The 20,669-nt window shown below is 37.9% G+C and overlaps 2 protein-coding genes across 3 annotated transcripts; one reads left to right on the top strand and one right to left on the bottom strand.

The window, feature by feature from the left end:
* Positions 1–1,041: 1,041 nt before the first annotated feature.
* LOC115919313 lies at positions 1,042–4,279 on the top strand. Of its 2 annotated transcripts, none has more exons than XM_030972789.1 (2): positions 1,042–1,466; positions 3,183–4,279. In XM_030972789.1, the coding sequence occupies exon 2, from the start codon at positions 3,190–3,192 to the stop codon at positions 4,126–4,128; it is 939 nt and encodes a 312-aa protein (XP_030828649.1). In that variant the 5' UTR covers positions 1,042–1,466; positions 3,183–3,189; the 3' UTR covers positions 4,129–4,279. The 2 variants fall into 2 exon arrangements, with proteins under 2 accessions (XP_030828649.1, XP_030828650.1); XM_030972790.1 differs by lacking the exon at positions 1,042–1,466 and adding an exon at positions 1,899–2,067.
* Positions 4,280–5,893: 1,614 nt separating this feature from the next.
* On the bottom strand, positions 5,894–12,547 carry LOC587048 (MTRF1L release factor glutamine methyltransferase). Its single transcript, XM_030972788.1, has 8 exons — positions 11,875–12,547; positions 10,371–10,462; positions 9,775–9,868; positions 9,002–9,115; positions 8,610–8,674; positions 7,537–7,698; positions 6,817–7,026; positions 5,894–6,424 (listed from the first exon to the last, which is right to left on the bottom strand). The coding sequence occupies exons 1-8, from the start codon at positions 12,346–12,348 to the stop codon at positions 6,391–6,393; spliced, it is 1,245 nt and encodes a 414-aa protein (XP_030828648.1). The 5' UTR covers positions 12,349–12,547; the 3' UTR covers positions 5,894–6,390.
* Between the last annotated feature and the right edge of the window lie 8,122 nt (positions 12,548–20,669).

The following is a 20,669-nucleotide window of genomic DNA, read 5'->3' as shown; positions in this document are numbered from 1 at the left end:
AATAGTGTTTTGATTAATGGCGTGCAAAATTATTATAGATATTGATTGATAAACTGCAATACCATTATCTAATGATATCTATTATTTAAAAAAAAGAGATCCCCCCTCCCCACCCCAATATTATGTCCCGCCCCCCCCCCCCCCTCTCTCTCTCTCTCTCTCTCTAGCTCTCTCTCTCTCTCTCTCTCCCTCCCTCCCCCTCTCTATATATCAATCTCTCTTTTTTCCTCATCTCTTGTTTCTTTTCTCTCACTCTACCCCTTCCTATTTCTTTCAAAATAGCCTTTGCTTCGTTATTATCATTAACAAAATCTGAAATCTGAATACAACCTAATTGTATAATAAAGTACAGGAAAAGACCAGTTCGATTTTGCCTCCAAATAACTTGGAAATCACGGCATATCTTTTTCAGTTCTCATTTTTATTGTTCAGACATGATGTATACACTACACATGCATTATCCCTGGATACAAAATGACCATTCTTGTTAAGCCATGGCCATGCAGCTCACTTGAACTTGAACTTGAACTTGAACTTGAACTTGAATTTTATTGGAACACCTTTTCAGGGGCGGATCTAAGGGGCGGGGGGGGGTTCGGCGGTTTAACCCCCCCCCCCCCCCCTTGAGCGGCCAAGTGAAAATAAAAAAAAAACGGAAGGAAAAAAAGAAGAAAGAAAAAAGAAGAAAAAGAGTAAAACGGCGCGATTTTTGGAAAATCATATAGATCCGCCCCTGCTTTTGGCCCCGTGGAGACAAATAAAGGCTTAAAAAAGCAAACAATTTTTGTTGTAAAGAATTATTTAAAAAAAAACATGAATATAACATCTACATTTTCGACATATTCCCAAGGTCACATATGCAATAGTGAATAAGTTTGTGAATATTAAACTAGTCACAAATAATTTTATGAGGGCCGCGGGAAGAAAAAAGCCACCCCAAAAAAAAGACTAAACAAGAAGGTGAGTATTCTTTATTATAAATATACATGAAGAGGTAAACAAATGAATAATAATATGATAATGAGATTTTGTTAGCCCTAGAAGTTAGTTAAACACTCAGACAGACTGTACATACATGTATGAACTTCTTTAAATATGGTTTTCATAGAGGGGAGGGGGATGCCGGGGGATGAGGAGAGCTAAAGTGGTGGCTTTGAGGACTTGAATTCCAAAATTCCACCACGATAAACGAACTTAGCAAAAGCGGCCTGATTTAAAAAAAAGTTCTATTCTTGTTCTTGGCATTAAACAGCTTTTCCATTAAAAAAAATATTTGGTCGATCTAGTAGTAGCTGCACTGATCTGTTTCCGCCTATCCGGGGGTTTCCGTACAGATCAGTGCAGCGAGACTGTATGACGTCATGTGTCAAAGGTCAAATAGGACATACCCCGTAATGTTTACAAATTTGCAATCGCTGTCGCTTATTATTGTCGCTTTATTCACGTAGCTAGCAGAGGGTAAAGTGGTACGTAATATCTTTCTTTGCTTTGTCCTTTTTTCCATCAACTTTCTACTTTTCACCTAATATATTATCTGAGTAGTTTATGAAATAGGTATAAATATAAGCTGTTTAGAACATCAAAGCTCTACTCCTCTAGCAGACTAGGGAAACAGTAACTCCAGGAAGCTCCGACGCCGATGCCGAAGGCGTCGGAGCTTCAGGTGGTGCATCGAAAAACATTCAAACAGCGGGTTGGGCGACATTATCTCAAAATATGCAAAGGAAGTAATTGCAATTTTGACTTACTAGGTTGCTCGACTCGATCCTCTGGGCTTCTATCTGGCAACGTGAAATTATAATTTGGAGAAGTCTTCGATGGGAAAAAGGGGGTGATTCTTCGTCCTACCCCGACGATTCTTCCATAATGTATGGTCGATTTAACCGACGAAGAGAAAGTACGCACTACCGCGCATGCGTACTTTCTCTTCGCCATGTTGAGTCGACGATACAACATGGAAGAATCGTTGGGGTAGGGTGAAGAATCACCCCCTTTTTCCCATCGAAGACTTCTTCAAATTATAATATCAAGCTGCCAGATAGATGCCCACAGGAGTCGAGCAACCTAGTAAGTCAAAATTATAATTACTATCTTTGCATATTTTGAGATAATGTCGCCCAACCCACTGTTTGAATGTTTTTCAATGCACCACCTGAAGCTCCAGTCGGAGCTTCCTGGAGTTGGGGAAACAGTAGACCAAATTTTTTGTCTCTTTCGTTCGTTATCCTCCGATTTGGGCAAGGTCGGTTCCTCTCTTTAGAGGAGCCGACCCTATGCAAATCAGAGGCTAACTGCTGAACAAAAGAGACACAAATTTTTAGATCTAGGGAAACAGTAACTCTAGCTCTGACATCAGAGCTTCCTGGAGTTAGGGAAACAGCTGAGATTTTATTCAATTCCAATTTCTAACCTCCGACTTGAGCTCGATCGCGACTAAAGGAAGTTACGGAACAGGCCAATGAAAGTTTGAGCAAATCACAGCTTTGCCCATTTGTGTAATTTGATTGCTCGCAACCTCAAAAATTCACAGCTTCCTTATATTGAATTGTATTTTTGGTCAAACCTTAACTGACCTAGCTGTTTATCTCATTTTTCTGCTTCTATAAAAACCATCTTGATATCAGGGTGGACTAGCTTCCCCTTTAAAGACATCCAGTGAATCCACATTTATGAGGGGGGGGGGGGGGCAGGTGATCTGAGGAGTGACTACTGGTACTGACATAATTATTATGGAGCGAGAAAATTTCAGAGGAGACTTACTCTGCCATGCCCATGATGGTAAATAATTTTTTAGAGGGTCTACATACAAGAGTTTTATACCGGTATAGATACAAGGAAAATATTAATATATTTTATATGTATATACTAGGAAGATATGAATAAGTTTAGATCTTTGAACAAAGTGATTAACTAGATCTACTTCCATTATTGGGGGGGGGGGGGACAAGTATATATGTATGTATATGTGTATGTGTATGATATGTATATACTAGGAAGATATGAATAAGTTTAGATCTATGAACAAAGTGATTATCTAGATCTACGGCCATTATTGGGGGGGGGGGGGGGACAAGACCTTTAGAGTTAGTTGAGAGGGTAGCAACCTCCACGACACATTGACAAAATTGTAGGAATAATAGTTGGACCTTTTTTTTCTTCTTTCCTCTCTTTCTCTCTAATAGATTCATCATGGTAAGGGTATGTGCCATCATCGGTTGTATAAATAGTACCAGACTGTTAAACGCATGGTACGTTCAACTGTGTGACATACATGGACGAAAGAATGGAAGCTGTATTTGCCACCCTCCGTTCACACTCTTTCCATTTCCATCTGAAAAACAACAACCAGAAAAACGTGAACACTGGATGAAAATGGTGAACAGAAAAAACAAGGATGGTGGAGATTGGCAGCCAAAAAGCTACGACAGAATATGTTCGAGACATTTTAAAGAAAGAGAGCCTACGGACTCATGGCCTGTTCCAACGGAAAACGTCGGCTACCAGATACCGTCTCCAACATCAAAGTCTCCAAGGCAACCACCCAAAGAAAAACCACCACATTCACAGGTCCTCCAAGAAGCGAAAGCAAAAAGAAAGCACAAAAGAGACCTGCCATCTACGGGCAGATCTCTAGAGGATGTGGATATTAAATTAGAACAAGCTGAGGATGAAATTGATACACCTCCAATGAAGAAAACATTCCAAGGCCTTAACGATCATGACTATGTGAAGTCAACCGACAAAAGTGAATGTGCACAATGCCGTGGAAAAGAAGAACATATACAAAATCTTGATACAATTATCATGAAACTAAGGAATCAACTCAGAGAGCAAGAAGCTAAATCAAAGCACCAACACTCAAGATTTAAGATCAGTAAAAAAAAAGTAATAAAATCAGATAAAACCGTGAATATATATATACATATACGGTACTGGCATCAGCTCCAAAGAAAAGTTGAAAAGTCTTCATTCCTTCCTGGAGCCAAAAAAGACGAGGTGTTGGAAAGGAGGAAAACCTTTTCCACGATCGTCACCATGTTCATCACCAAGATAATTGTTGATCCATTTTCAACAAAGGAAATTAACAAAAGACTTTACTACATTTCGTTGACAATCAGCCGTAGATGAAAGATTTTATGCATGGCTGATTGTCATCGAAACAGAGTTAGGTCTTTTGTCAATTGTGCTTTTTGCTACGGCAGGCAGCCAATGAAAACAAATTTGTTTGCTAAAATTATGAAAATGTAAGGGCTACTTTAAACAAACAGAACTTTGTCATTCCTTGCTCATTTTTCCTGATCGAGGTGTCATATGAAAGGGCAGAAACTCAACTTTCTAGAAGTTAGATTTTCTCTTTGAAATTCAGATACCGCCCGCCAAACGTCTTTTCGGTTTCCTCTCTTCAAATTGATTTTAATCACTCATGCATGAAATATGGATCATAATGAAATGAAAGAGGAGGATCTAAGCTTTCCAAATATGGGTCATTTATTAATTATAAATGTGATTAAGTTATGATAAAACATCGATAATTCTCGGTTTCGTTTTTTTTGGGACACACTGTATATTCTAGCCAACTTGCATCCCATCTCAGTGCAATTTACATCTCAGAATACTTATGACAATACGCAGCAGACTGAATTGCATTTATAATAACCATTTATTTTGGACTGCGTCAAAATTTTGCGTTGAACAATAGTTCACAAGAGAATATTACACATGTAACAACCAAGTTATATTTCACATAATTTGCAGGTACAGTAGAAATGAATTCAGTGATTTTAAGAACAAACTAAGTAAGTAATTACTTGTACATGTGCATGTACTTAATTTGTCTTATAAGCAGATACATGTATATACAGTAAATTTCAATATGTAGCATGCCGTTTTAGTTATACATGTAACAATTGGCATGTAACAAAATTCTGATATATATAACGATAATTTTGCAGGTTTAGCTCTTTATTACTATATATTTCTTTTCATACTCATCATGAACCATTTTAATATAACAAAGTAACTTCAGCTGCACATACAAATTTGTATAGGTTTCACTGCATTTATTTGATAAAGATATTTTAATAAATACTGTTGGTTACAACTAAAACTGTTTGAATTAGCAGTTGCCACAGTGTCAGAGTAGTCTTTACAGTGTATCAGATGCGATATGTGTATATGATTTAATATGTACTTGTAACAAAAAATAAAATGTTTTCAATTGAATTCTAAAATTCTCTTTTTATATTTTCCTTGGATTGCATGCAAGCATGGAAGTACATGTACATGAGTGTTGGTGCATGTTGGTGTACAGGTTTATGTGTGTGTGTGGATGTGTTTACATATATTTGCCTGTGGGAAGGTGACTGTTTATAAATGTAGCAGAATAGGAATTACAGAATAGTTGAATCAGAGGAATAAGCACAATGTCAATATCAAAGCATTCCAAAATACATGTATGTATATCAACAATATCTCAAGGAGGAGAAAGAAATCAACAGTCCACAAATGAATGTCATCTATTAAAACATTAGATTCCTCATCCATGACAGTTGACTTGAAAAATTCACAAAGAAAATCAAGGGGTTCCAGTAAAGGGATTAGGTAACTATGTCTCAGATTCTGAAACAAAATCCTAGATTTACACCACAGTAGCTCATGCTGCGATGATAATTATAAACCTTTAGGTCAGTCAGGAACACCATGACTTTTACAAGCCGATCGCCTGTCTGATTATCAAGATATTTATGATTGGAAATCGAATTCAAATTTTGCGTGTTCCTAAACACTACAGTCTTAAGCGAAGCGAGTATGGTGAAACCGGTCACTCAAAGATTTTTACTTTTTTGAGGCACTTTATGATCATTTTGAAGCGCAATTTTCTTGGGGCTTCAATATTACACCATATCAAAGACACTGATAACACGTAGGGCCATGCATCTCATATTTAACAATGTTAAACGATGCCCTTAAGAATCAAGAAACGCACAGGGAGAGATTGTAAACAAATGTGTGGTACCAAATGCATATGTACAAAGTCCACGTGCTGAATTCGCATTTCCTGTCTCATTTGACCTCTGACATACTACCTCTACGAGCTAACCGTGAACTGGCTTATCCCTGTGGTCTTACAGACATCTATAAAATCGGTTCCCTTCTAACTTTGTCCTTTCGGGAGGATCATCATTGGCAAATAATCGTCGATCTGGTTCCAAAGATTTATCTTTCGTGAGTTCTCTGTTTTCACTTGGACTTGGTGGTGAGAACTTGTTTCTTTCTCCGACTACTAGGAGGACATGTATCTTCCATATAACATCTGCAAGTCTTGAGGAGCATAAGGTCACATCTCGTCTTCTCCTATACCATGCTCACATGCTGGGTGATATCTCTACGTCATGGAGCATACTGTAGCTGACAAAATCTTGTTCTGTAATCAACCAAAAGAACATTTTAAAATGTTTATTGTACGAGTAGTTATTAAAGATAAGGTGATATGGTCTGTTTGGAGCCAGAACTGTGTTCAATCATAATCTCATGTATTTTAACACAGAGTTAACACCACTCTAGCTTTGAACGGATGATATGTTGTGCTTCGGTTTTGTTTTACCCAAAGCAATGCAATTTGATGTTTTCTGTGATACAAAATGTACCCAATGTTCATACCGGTACATATATATTATGATGCTGCATGAGAAGAAAAAAAATCATGAGGCAAAAAAAAAGCCTCTCTCTAGTTTATACTGTTTAGAAAAGTTTTAGGCCTTCAAACTTTAAATGCTGCAGAATAGGGAAAGTCTTTGAAAATCCATTTCAGAATACCTGTCTGTAAAGTCCAAGAAACTGTCGTTGAACTGAACAGAGAATGCTGGATGCTCTACAAGCCATTCCTGTATCATCTGATGATGTCTGGTGTCTGTCTCTAGCCATATAAACCCACGCGGTTTGAGAAGAAACCTGGCATGTTTGACGATTGCCTTGATGACATCCATACCTTCAGCACCTGCGTCAAGAGCCATCGGGTCTTCATTCCTAAAAACAAGAAAAAGTATGGAGGATAAGCATCACTAAAAGGGATATGGTGCACACACATGTAGGTAGTTTCCATGTGCATTAGGTCATAATTCGCTGACATCGACATGGTAGAATATTATTAATCCGTGTAAAAGCAAGAAATACCCCAAGTCTCTCGGAGAATCTTTGGGTGAGGGAAATGCACAATAATTTCTTTTTCTTATGAGGCAATTGGAGGAGGGAGCAGGGCATTACATAACAGATTTGGGATATGAAAGTGAGAGCGACTCCCAGTGTTCAATAAACGATTTAGAGATACTTGCCCTGATAGAGACAATATAAAATCCCCCACACAACTCAAGATGTGGTTCGAAGAATGTCATCCAGTCCAGTAACAGACAAAGTGCTTGATTTGCCCAACCAAAAGATGAATAATTAAAGAAGTGAGTTTTTTTAACTCAAATCTTTCTCATGAGATATTTCTGAAAAGCTTCAGTTCGTAACATTGATGCTTTTCTTTTCACTGACCTTAAGATTTCTGGGCCGAGATCATCCATATCCCGCGTAAATAGGTAAGGTGGATTGCTGACAATGACATCATATCTCGTACCGTACTTGGAATGAATACGTAGAGGACTCTCATCAGTCAGGGTAGTATGATGAACGCTGAGACGATTACTAACACCAAGTCTAAATTGTAACAAAATGAGGAAGAAAAAGGTGTATCTTATAGTCTGTACATGTTTTGTTCATCCTTCGCACAAAAGAAGATGACGATTTTCAGGTTTGTATGTATGGAAGTGGCTATAGAGGCCAGTCCATCAAACCCTGAGTTTTCTTGAGCAGTGATGGCAAGATCAGAGTGCCAAAGGGTCGTGGGTTTGAAGCTTGTTGCATGCATTATACTGTTGCATGTATATCTGGAGCAAAGGTGATCTTACAGAAATCGACGATTGTTCCACTGAGAACCGATACATCTGGCTCCACCGCCTCTGTGCAGAGACTGAAGTGCATCATACGGGTTAGTGGGGGGAGCCGGGAGGTTACCAAATGCAGTTTGTGTGTGATTGTCGATCCCATCGCGCACAATGGCTCAAAAAGACAGATTATCTGAAAATAAGTCCTTATGTTTGTTCGATGATCTGCATCAAATTTTTAATGTTATTTTTATGTTATATAAGAATTACATCTAGATGGCATGTCTAAATTATGAATCAAACCATTAGGAATAGAATAAACGAAAATGGTGACAATTTTTTTTTCGCCGGCTAGTTAGTCCCCCCTTTGTGCCTGCCACAAGGGTTAGCATATATGGGGAAGGTAGACAAATGTCAGCTTTATCAAGGAATTCCCCATACCAGATGTTCATTTCTGTCTAAGGTGATATATACATTAGACCAGGCATACACATTCCTAAAACTGTACTGTGCTGTAAAATAGTGTTCCCTCCATGTTTATAGTGAATTATACTCTCAGACTACAAGAGATTAACAAAATTAACCAAAGAAAAATCTTTGAGTGGGGGGGGGGGGGGGGGGGGGGAGGAAAGGCTGGCATTACCTAAGGGGCGATTTGTTTGTGAAACTCAATATCAACCATACCTAGAGGCATTTTCCTGTGTTAGCATCACAGCATCCCTGCTTGCATCTAATGCTGTTACGTGTGCCTATAGATGGAAAGTAAAAATGGAAAAGACATTTTGTATAAAAGAATAGAAAACCAAATCATTGATCTTTAATGATCTTTAAAATGCTACTTTTCCTGTAGACATCGGCATACACAGCATACTTTTGCAATGAAAATAAAGCAATGAACTGCAGATTACAAATGGTAATGGTGAAATGGAGGAGTAATAGCAGATTTATATCATGTTGGATTCTACAGTCTTATTAACAGATGACATGGGGCACATGTCTTATAAAGAGGAGTCATATCATTTTCTGTCTTGGAACAAATGGGAAAGTTGTCCGCCACTACATCACAGAGACATTACCTTCTGAAATTCATGGAGGAGTGAGAGACCAATGGCACCGGAACCGCAACCAACTTCAAGAATATCAAGTTCATCATCCTCTTCGTAATAACTAACTAGCAGATCTACCAACATCTAGAATACAATGTGGGTAAAACAGTGGGAAATCGTCAAATGACTGATTTTATTTAAGCATTCAAGCCAAACTTCATTTGGCACCAAGTTATGCACCAAGTTATGCACCAAGTACACATACTAAATTTAAATGAAGATCATTCAAATTTATTGCAAATTCAATATTCTAATAATCCAATAAGATATATTTGAAATTAGAGGAACAAAGAAAAGAAGTAGAACTCTGTCTGTCTATTGTACTGCACTGATCAAAATGTGAACATTTAAAAAAAAATATATCTTTTAAAGACTATTGACATCAAACTAAACCTAGATTCCTTTTAGTAAGACGTAGATAGTGACTTCTGCATGGGGAGATTATCGTTTGTAAACATACACAATGTACAATTATTGGATTATCTTGTTCTTTTCCAGAGGGCACATGACACCAAAATCTCAATTACCGAGTACATGGATAATGCAAACACATGAAGCACTGAATCTAGTCATTTACTTCTCAAGCAGACATGGACGCTTACTTTTAATACTTTAAAAGCTGACATCCCCTTATTCATTTCATGCACGTATCATCTCAAAAGAGCTTATATAACAGTTATGAATACTACATCTAGACTAGTAGTCAAAGTCTTAACATATTTGATTGTTGAACAGTAACTTACTTCTGTCTCCGGTCTAGGTATAAAGACAGGGGCCTTCATCTTCAGTGTGAGGTCACGGAAATCCCACTCTCCTAGAATATACTGCATCGGTACTCTGAAACGTATCAATACACAATTCATTAAGATTAGAAATTAAACCCAAGTAAAATAGAGTACAGAATATGAGATCTTAAACAATGCCAAATAGGCGTATACAGCAAAGTAATAATATCAATTACGATGAAATGGTATACATGTACTTTTTTTAATTTGATCACTGACTTAAGATATAATGTAGGCCTACATTTGAGACCGACTTCTTATAAAAACCTTTTCATTCCCTTGTGAATTTCATTTGATAAACATTTAATAAAAACAACTGATTTTGCTTCAATAAAATTTACTATACATGTTATGATGTGATTCCATCCTCTCTTTTATGGTAAGTAGCTTCATTGACTTTGAAGTTTGAAACATTCCCACCTATATGCCATAACTAGGCCAAATAAAGATATGCCAATACTCTGTAAGAGGGATGTACTCCAATGGAAGAAGAAGAAGAAGGAGAAGAAGAAAATGTTAGAGCTCAGACATGTTTCAAAATATATTTCATTCACCTTGCCAATTTCTGACTGGCTAATTCCATGACTCTACTTCTCTCCTCAGTCGACAGGATCCTTGACTGGTCTATTCTTGCAAACTCTGAAAGCTGCATAACAAAATAAGCACAAACAGATGATGCGTTACTGACCTCAAAACACTAAGATGTTGATGGATTATTAAAGATGAAGTTGAGTTCTGGTCATGCGATTGCATTGTGAAAGAAACGATGTGGAACCGATCAGAAAAGGTTAATCATCTAGCATAATATTTGTGTGTATTGCAAGGTTTTGGAATCAACAAAATGATAAGAAATTTGGCCAAGTCTTGGTAAAGTTACAAACACTGTACACAGAAAAATGTATATGGGACTACACGAACAAGTGGCGTAAAAAGCCGCCCCCCCCCCCCCCGATTTTTACGATGTTACATGCATATTTAGAATATGAAGGCATTTGAAGAGCCATGCTTTTCAGGGAACATGTCTTATCTGATGTTCTTCCACACTTGCATAATAAGAATGAGTAACGCTCACAAATTATTTTTCACCTCTTCCCAGAACTCAACCTTCTCTTTAAGATATTATAAACCAAGGATCCTAACCAATTACGTATATCATACATTAGAATACAGATGCACAGTTGGTGTACTTGTTACTGTCGGTTATTCTTTACGATCTGTACGGATGCAGGCCGGGCCCTACTGGGAATAAACACACCGGAGTACTGGGTTGTGCAGGTGGACTACTACACCGGGGCTTCCCCCCTACTCTTATACAAATAGTGCAGTGGGTTCTTAACATGCAAAGGTGGTGAGTGGTGACTCTCCTGTACACGGGGGCCTCCATTTAATGTCCTATCCGAAGGACAGAGTGTTTTGTCTATGAAACAAGGGGAGGGGCACGTTGTATGTCAACACACAACGCAGGCTTCAGTAATCCACCTAGGTTGGGATTCGAACCCAAGATCTTTGGTTCGATAGGCAGACACTTTACCGACTGGCGACTGAGCCAACTTGCCTCCCTGAATTATTCATTTGACCATCAGTCTTTATCACTTCAAAAATGATACAACATAAAATCCAGAAAAGTACAGAATAAAAACAAGGAAACATAGAAAAAGGAGGTATTATGTGAAATACAATTCTCAAAAGAGGAATTTTGGAAATAAGTCATAACTATAGACTTGAGAGCTCGAGATGGATGGAGCTGAAGTAGTTTACTGAAAGTTTGTAACTGATCAGCAGATGGTTTTTAAAAAGATAAAGCCACAGTGAAAACAAAAGTCAGACTCAGAGGGTTTAAAAAGACAGGTGAAGCCCACTTAATGTGGGTTCACTTGCCACTTGAAACGAAAAGGCCTATAAAAGTTGATACTCTGTAATTTTGTACATACATTATTAGTCATTAATTAATAGGCATTTCTTTTTAACACTAACATCATGCTTAATGGCAATCATGTATGATGCATGATAATTTATATAACGTAATGAAACTTCCCAGCTTATGAACACACAAGTTACCTGCCTAACTCCCAAGACATGAGCAACAATATACTCAGCAGATACATCAGATTCTGGAATATCTTCTTTTTCAAATTTCTCCATCAGTTTAGTAACTGCACCAGACACCGTTTCTCTTTCACTGAATGAGCTAGTCCACGAATGACAAGTTCTCCTCTGATCCTGATGAAATTGCTGTGGTCTTCGTGGGACTAGATATGGACACAATCTCTGGTGAGAACATCTTAAACTTGAACATGAAGTTGAATAGAGCTTGGGGTACCGTGTTGTACCAATGATATTCAAGTTCAAGAAGTGTTTTGGTGCTGCTGCCGATGATGCTGGCGATGGTGCTGGTGGCGAATCACGAAAAGTTGATTTTAATTTTGACCACAGCATTTTCTCTCGAAAATCCATTTTACCCCGTGATGACGCGAAATGTCTCGAGTTACATCTTAAACTTAAAGCTGATGCCAGGTATCGTGATCTATTCATTATGATAGGTAAATATTCCGAATTTTTAAGGTGAACTCAGTAAGCAAACCTTCAGTTGCGCTCTCTTCTTGTCTACGTCCAGTATAATTGGGATGATCAACCCGGGGCTTCCCCCGGCTGGATAACGCTGCGTTTACGGCGTATTTTTGGTTCCATGACACATGCTCCGCCGACGATTGCTCCGCCGACATTTACTCCGCAAAACGCGACAATTAATTGCCCCGCGACAGTTGCTCCGCCGACATGTGCTCCGCCGACATGTGCTCCGCCGACAATTCCTCCGCCGACATTTTGCTCCGTCGACAATTGCTCCGCCGACATTTGCTCCGCCGACAATTGCTCCGCCGACAATTGCTCCGCAAAACGCGACAATGATCCGGTGACAAATGCTCCTCGAACGACAGTTGCTCCGCCGACAGTTGCTCCGCCGACAATTGCTCCGCCGACAATTACTCCGCAAAACGCGACAATTGCTCCGGTGACATTTGCTCCGCCGACAATTACTCCGCCGACATTTGCGCCGCCTCATCGGAAGCGACACTTGCTCCGGTGACATTTGCTCCGCCGACAATTGCTCCGCCGACATTTGCTCCGCTAAAAAAGTGCCCCGAAAAATACAAAGGCTACTACGACAATTATCAGGTGGGCTGTATAACGTACAGACCACCTTATAATTTCGTTAGAATTGCCTTTATTTATTTATCAGGTGGGCTGTATCTAATACAGACCACCTTATATTTTTGTTAAAATCGCCTTTATTATTTATTTATTTATTATCAGGTGGGCTGTATAACGTACAGACCACCTTATAATTTCGTTAGAATTGCCTTTATTTATTTATTTATTAAATATTTTTCTTATTTCTAACCACTTTTTTGTTAGCAAGAAAACTTGAAAATGGCTCAATCAAATGCCTTGAAATTTGGCACACATATGTATAGGCATATGTACAAAGCACAATAACGTTTTCAACATTGACCTTCACTGATGACGTCATCTAGGCGCCATTTTGTAAAAATCAACTCATGATCATATCTTCATAACCAAAAGCTATTTCTCATTCATATTTATCATGATCGAGGTCAATATCCGTCCGGTCAATTTCAGGTCAAATAACGCGCACGTGCGCGTACGTCCGCGCGTCAATGCGCGCGCAAAATGTTAAAATGCTCAAAATCGTCTCAAAATCATTTTGCATACGTTTTAGGCCATTCTAAGCATTTTATAAAAAATCGCGCACGAGCGCATGCGCGCGCGTTTTCGCGCGTAAAACTATTACACAACATAGAATCGCCATTTTTTTTCTTTCATAATATTGCACATATTTTTACAAACAAATTGAAACCATGTTTATTTCTTTATGACTATTAATAACGGAATGATCACCCGTTTAACATAAATTTCCGTGCGCGCGAGCTCTTGTAATACATATCATAAATGGGCAAAAAGATGCCTATACAAAATCCATTGTAGCTCTTTAGGATGCAAGGTGACCCCAATTTTTTTCTTCTTATTGTGATAGAATATGAATTGGAGATATGATTTCAAGTCTCATTTGACCCTTACTTTTCTCATGACGTCATCATAATGGCCTCCGAACTCATAATTTCAATTTGCATATTATGATGTCAGCATATTTTTCATAAATTGATTGCATCTCTGTAAATATTGATCGATTTTCTTCCAAATTTCGATATGTTCTAGCTGAGACAATTCATTACGAATGTAGTTAACAACATTTTTCATTTTTGACAAAGGAATCATGGCGTATTTTTGCGATTAAAGGATGCATGTCAATTTTCACTTTTTGCGTGTATTCTCTATGGGACATGACTTTTTCTCAAAACCGGATTCTACATTCCCGTCTTTCGCGAGCAATATCTCCGTCGTTTTAGCTTCGTTTACGCTGAACTTTGAGTATGATGTAGCTGAGACAATTAGCTATCTCAAATGTGCCCTTCATTTTGTCTAAAATTTTAGTTGGACCAGCCCACCTATACTTGTTCCAAACAAGTATTACAAATCTAGTTTATTTTTCTTATTTCGACCCACTTTTTTGTTAGCATGATAACTTTGTAATGGTTCAATCAAATGCTTTGATATTTAGCACACATATGTATAGGCATATGGACATAACACAGTAAGGTTTTCAACCTTGACCTTGACTGATGACGTCATCTAGGCGCCATTTTGTGAAATTTTCTGAAAATCAACTCATGATCATATCTTCATAACCAAAAGGTATTTCTCATTCATATTTATTATGATCAAGGTCAATATCAGTCCAGTCAATTTCAGGTCAAAAAACGCGCGCGTGCGCGTACGTCCGCGCGTCAATGCGCACGCAAACATTTTAAATGCTCAAAATCGTCTCAAATTAATTTTGCATACGTTTCAGGTCATTTTAAGCATTTTATAAAAAATCGCGCGTACGAGCATGCGCGCGCGTTTTCGCGCGTAACACCATTAAAAACCATAGAATCGCCATTTTTTTTTCTTTCATGATATTTCTCATATTTTTTCAAGGAATTTGATTCCATTTTTATCTCTTTATGACCATTATTAACAAGATGAGCGTAAATTCAAGATAAATGTCAGTGCGCGCAAGCTCTTTTAATACATAGCATATATGGGCACAAACATGCCTATACAAAATCCGTTATAGCTCTTTGGAATGCACCGGGATCCTCAATTTTTTTTCATATTAAGATAGAGTATGAGTCGGAAATATGATTCCATGTCTCATTTGGCCATTAAGTGTATCGTGACATCATCACAATGGCCTTGGAACTCAAAATACGAATTTGCATATTATGACGTCAGCATATTTATGTAAAATTGATTGTATCTCTGTAAATATTGATCAATTTTCTTCAAAATTTCGATATGTTGTAGCTAAGACAATTCTCTACAAGCGCAGTAATAACCATTTTTCCTTTTGATGACGTCATCATAGTGAAAATTTTGATTAAAGGCCTCATGTCAAAAACTTCATAATTTGCGTGTTATGCCTATAGAAGGTGAATTTAGTTCACGTTATGAATCTACATGATATTGTCTTTTAAGAATTTGTAAGCAGTATGTCGCTTAATTTTGCTCTATTTTGTCTCAAATGTTAGTTGACCAGCCCACCTATACTTGTTCCAAACAAGTATTATATGTCTAGTTTATTAAATATTTTTCTTATTTCTAACCACTTTTTTGTTAGCAAGATAACTTGAAAATGGCTCAATCAAATGCCTTGAAATTTGGCACACACATGTATAGGCATATGTAAAAAGCACAATAACGTTTTCAACATTGACCTTCACTGATGACGTCATCTAGGCGCCATTTTGTAAAAATCAACTCATGATCATATCTTCATAACCAAAAGCTATTTCTCATTCATATTTATCATGATCGAGGTCAATATCCGTCCGGTTAATTTCAGGTCAAATAACGCGCACGTGCGCGTACGTCCGCGCGTCAGTGAGCGCGCAAAATGTTAAAATGCTCAAAATCGTCTCAAAATCATTTTGCATACGTTTTAGGCCATTTTAAGCATTTTATAAAAAATCGCGCATGCGCGCATGCGCGCGCGTTTTCGCGCGTAAAACTATTACACAACATAGAATCGCCATTTTTTTTCTTTCATAATATTGCACATATTTTTACAAACAAATTAATACCATGTTTATCTCTTTATGACTATTAATAACGGAATGATCACCCGTTTAACATAAATTTCCGTGCGCGCGAGCTCTTGTATTACATATCATAAATGGGCAAAAAGATGCCTATACAAAATCCATTGTAGCTCTTTAGGATGCAAGGTGACCCCAATTCTTTTCTTCTCATTGTGATAGAATATGAATTGGAGAAATGATTTCAAGTCTCATTTGACCCTTACTTTTCTCATGACGTCATCATAATGGCCTCCGAACTCATGATTTCAATTTGCATATTATGATGTCAGCATATTTTCAAAAATTGATTGCATCTCTGTAAATATTGATCGATTTTCTTCCAAATTTCGATATGTTCTAGCTGAGACAATTCATTACAAGACAAAGGAATCATGGCGTATTTTTGCGATTAAAGGAGGCATGTCAATTTTTCACTTTTTGCGTGTATTCTCTATGGGACATGACTTTTTCTCAAAACTGGATTCTACATTCCCGTCTTTCGCGAGCAATATCTCCGTCGTTTTAGCTTCGTTTACGCTGAACTTTGAGTATGATGTAGCTGAGACAATTAGCTATCTCAAATGTGCCCTTCATTTTGTCTAAAATTTTAGTTGGACCAGCCCACCTATACTTGTTCCAAACAAGTATTACAAATCTAGTTGTAATTGCTCCTCCCCAAAAGTACCCCGCAAAAGACAATGCTCCGCCGACAATTAAATTGCTCTCTGATCCAAAAGTGCGGCCTCGTGGAAGACATGAATGCTCCTCTGGCAATTAGTGCAATAAATGCTCAGCCGTTTTTTGCTATTCCCCATAATGTTTGATTTAAAAAAACATCAAGTTTTAGCTCCTTATGCAAGTTCTCCAGCGAAAGATAATTACTCCGCTCAAAATCTGTTTCATTTATTACTCATTAGCCGATCAAAAGCTCAAGGATATCTCTCTCTCTCTCTCTCTCTTGCTCTTTCTTTTCCTTTTTACACCCTTTTCTTGTCTTCTTAGCTCTTTTCTTTCCTCTCATGCTATTAGTCTTCTTTCATTTTCATCACTTCTTCTTTTCTTCCCCTCTCGAGTTCTAGTTCTCTCGTGAAATTGTAACGTAACGTAGTACATGTAGTACATTCTTGTTTAGAATAGTATTTTCAATAATATCCAGTCCGTCTTCTATAGGTTTCTTTCCTTCAGTTAAGTGTATGGTAGCTTTACTATATAATATATTGGTGTGTAAAACACCCCGACTCATTCGAGTACTTTGTTTTCACTGACTTTAAGGGACTCACGGAACCACCGGGAAAAGAGCAATTGGCTTATCGTGAAGAACTGACATCAAACTGCAACAAAATGATTTGTATAAATGGGAATAAGCAAAAAGGCTGCAATCTAATTTTCCCGTCTGAATGGGTTCTCTTCTTTACGTATAAGTGCCCTTCAAAGCTTATTTTTATCCCTCCCCTGTTGCTTTCTAGAACTTCCACGATGACCATCAGGGGCGTCGCTAGACCTTTTTCAGTGGGGGGGGGGGGGGTGTGGAGGCCAACGATTACCGACAAAACTAGCCACCAATTATACCGACAAAAATAAGTGTCTCAATATCTACAAATAACCCTATAAACCCGGGGCCGAAGGCTAAATTGTTTTTCCTATGGACTATATATAGTACTTGCGTATGCGCAAATGATCAATTTCCTCGACGACATAAATAATTATACGAATTATTTTGTCAACCTAGTCAACATCATAGCTATATATTTTAATGCAGGCGCGGAGCTAGGATCTTATTTTAGGGAGGGGCGGTAGTGAGCAAGCGAAGCGCGCTCGTTAGGGGGTGTCGGTGCTATATAGGCCTCCCTAAATTATTAGGAAAAGAAGACGATTTATTGTACCGTTCTCGACTCGTCTAAATGAAGTTTTCCCCGCCTGCGCGAAGCGCTGAAATTTTGGCGTTTCATCAAAATATAGAGAAAGGAAGACGATTCGTCGTATCGTTGTTGACTCTTAATCCTTGTTTGAATTTAGTTTCCCTGAAAATGTTAAATCTCTGATTTCTTTAGCTGATATTATAGCAAAGTGAAACTTCGAGAAAATACAAGTATTGTAGTTGTAGTCACTCTCGAAGTCGTCACAGCGGATACAAAGTCACAGTTCGTAGGGAAAAAAATTTGTTGGCCGACCGACAATATACATCTCACCGACTTCAAACTTCTGCATTGATATAGTACACGAGGATCGAGCAAAAATACCGACACAGCTGACCCGACACAGCAACATATATTTACCCGTGTTTTTTTTTGCTTCCTTGACGAGACGACTCCACCCAACGACCCCCCATTCTTTTACCCCCACTCCTGCTTTCCCAGGCTCTTACCTCCCCCTCCTCTCTTTCACACCCCCCCCCCGTTTCTTTTGTTTCCCTTTTCTCTTTTTTCCTTTTTTTTTCCTTTTCTTTCTTTTCTTTCTTTTCCTTTCTTTCCTCTCCTCCCTCTTTTTTCTTCTCTTTCTTACTTCTCTTTTTCTTTCTTTTCTTTCTTTTCCTTATACTTTCTTTTCTTTTTCTTTTCTTTTTTCTTTTCTTTCCCTTGCCTTCTCTTTTTTCCCCTCCCCCTTTTCTCTTTTTTCCCGACGGCAGCGCAACTTTACCGATAATATCCTGAGAGGTGGGGGGGGGGGTGTGTCGCACCCCACACCCCCCCTTTGGTTACGCCCCTGTAATGCTTTACTTGCAGATGGTTTGTGCTTGCTTGCATTGAGGTCATTTCAGGTCTTACATAATTTATTGATGAGCTGTTTGAAATTAACTAGGAGGTGTGCGCGTATTGGGGAATGTGGCTTGCTGCTCTACTTTTTAAAAAAAACTTCTCACGATATGGAATGAGTGTTCAGTGTACATCATTATGGGACGTACAGTGATAGATGGAAAATTATTTCAGTATATTCGAAATGACTTCTAGGTAACTCCTTTTTCCTCCCACATCCTTATCCTTTCTTCTTTCTCTTGCGTTTAGAAACATTGTATGAAGCGCATTATAAATGTAATGTATTATCAGGTGGGCTGTATATAATACAAATCACCTTATGTTTTCGTTAGAATATTTGTCTTATTTCTAACCACTTTTTTGTTAGCACGATAACTTGAAAATGGCTCAATCAAATGCCTTGAAATTTGGCACACATAATATAGGCATGAGGAAAGAAAGAGCACAATAAGGTTTTCAACACCTTGACCTTGATTGATAACGTCATCCAGGCACCATTTTGTGAAAATCAAAATATGATCATATCTTCATAACGAAAAGACATTTCTCATTCATATTTACCAGGATCAAGGTCAATATCAGTCCGGTCAATTTCACGTCAAAAAACGCGAGCGTACGCCATTATTAGCAAAAGCATTTCATAAAGAATCGCGCGCGTTTTCGTTTGTCACGGCCGAACGCAAAATAATTCATCCTAGATTCTTTTTTGACACAGTATTCCTCATGTTTTCCCGAACAATTTGATACCATGTTTATCTCTTTATGACCATTAATAAGGGAATGAGCGTGCGCGCGTGCCCATGTAATACATAGCATATATGGGCAACAACATGCCTACACAAAACCCTTATGACTCTTTGGGATGGACAGGAACCCTCAATTTTTTTTTTCATATTCGGATAGAGTAGGAGTCGGAGATGTGATTTTATGTCTCATTTGGCCCTTAAGTATATCGTGTCATCATCATATTGACCTTGGAACTCAAAATACGAATTTGCATATTATGACGTCAGCATATTTATGGAAAATTTATTGTATCTCTTTAAATATTGATTGATTCTCTTCTTAATGTTAATATCTTGTAGTTGAGGCAATTGTCTACAAGTTAACTGCATATTATTTTTCATTTTGATGACATCATAGTAAAAATTGCGATTAAAGGTAACTTGACAGATTTTCTTAATTTGCGTGCTAAGCCTGTGGAAGGTACCAATTTAGTTCAAATCATGGATCTACATGACATTAATCTTTGAGCACTATCTAGCTTATTTTGTGCTCTATGTTCTCCCAAATTTTGGTATGTTATAGCTGAGACTATGGACTATAAAAGTTGTGTCTTTTGTTCTATGATCAGATGGTGGGATCATGTTGAAATTTTCAATTGAAAGTTAAATTCGCAAATGTTGTAGAACATTGTAGGAATTATGCATATGTCACGTTTGTCCTATTTGTGAAATATAAACGTTAGCAGTTTTCTAGTATTCAAATTAAACAACGAAACCCCTTTACTTTCTATACTTTACTGTCAGACACTATTGAGTGACTGACCAATTTTTTCCCTCTGGTAATAAAATACATTATATGAGCTTAAAGGGTACATGAGCATCTGTCCCCATCAATAACCCACTTCTTGTAATGGCCCAAAATAATCCGACTGAATCTATGCGCAGCACAATCTAGGTAAACATGACGGGTAGAGCATTTCATGGAAGAAGATGAAATTGTGAAAATGCATTCTTCGTTATGTCAATTAGGGTCGAAGGTGTAACTGCTTATTGTATGGGGTCAATTGTCATATATCGTCTCAATCTATCTTACATAGATCCATAATGGTCAATATACTACACAGTTGAAACTTTTCATATGGATAGACCTTAAAGGTAAAGACCAGTTATGGTCA

The sequence above is a fragment of the Strongylocentrotus purpuratus genome, unplaced genomic scaffold, assembly GCF_000002235.5.
Source record: "Strongylocentrotus purpuratus isolate Spur 01 unplaced genomic scaffold, Spur_5.0 spur5_scaffold_6, whole genome shotgun sequence".
Classification (NCBI taxonomy): Eukaryota; Metazoa; Echinodermata; class Echinoidea; order Camarodonta; family Strongylocentrotidae; genus Strongylocentrotus; species Strongylocentrotus purpuratus.
Note: the sequence above shows the minus strand (reverse complement) of the source record. Positions and strands in the feature narration are given on the sequence as shown.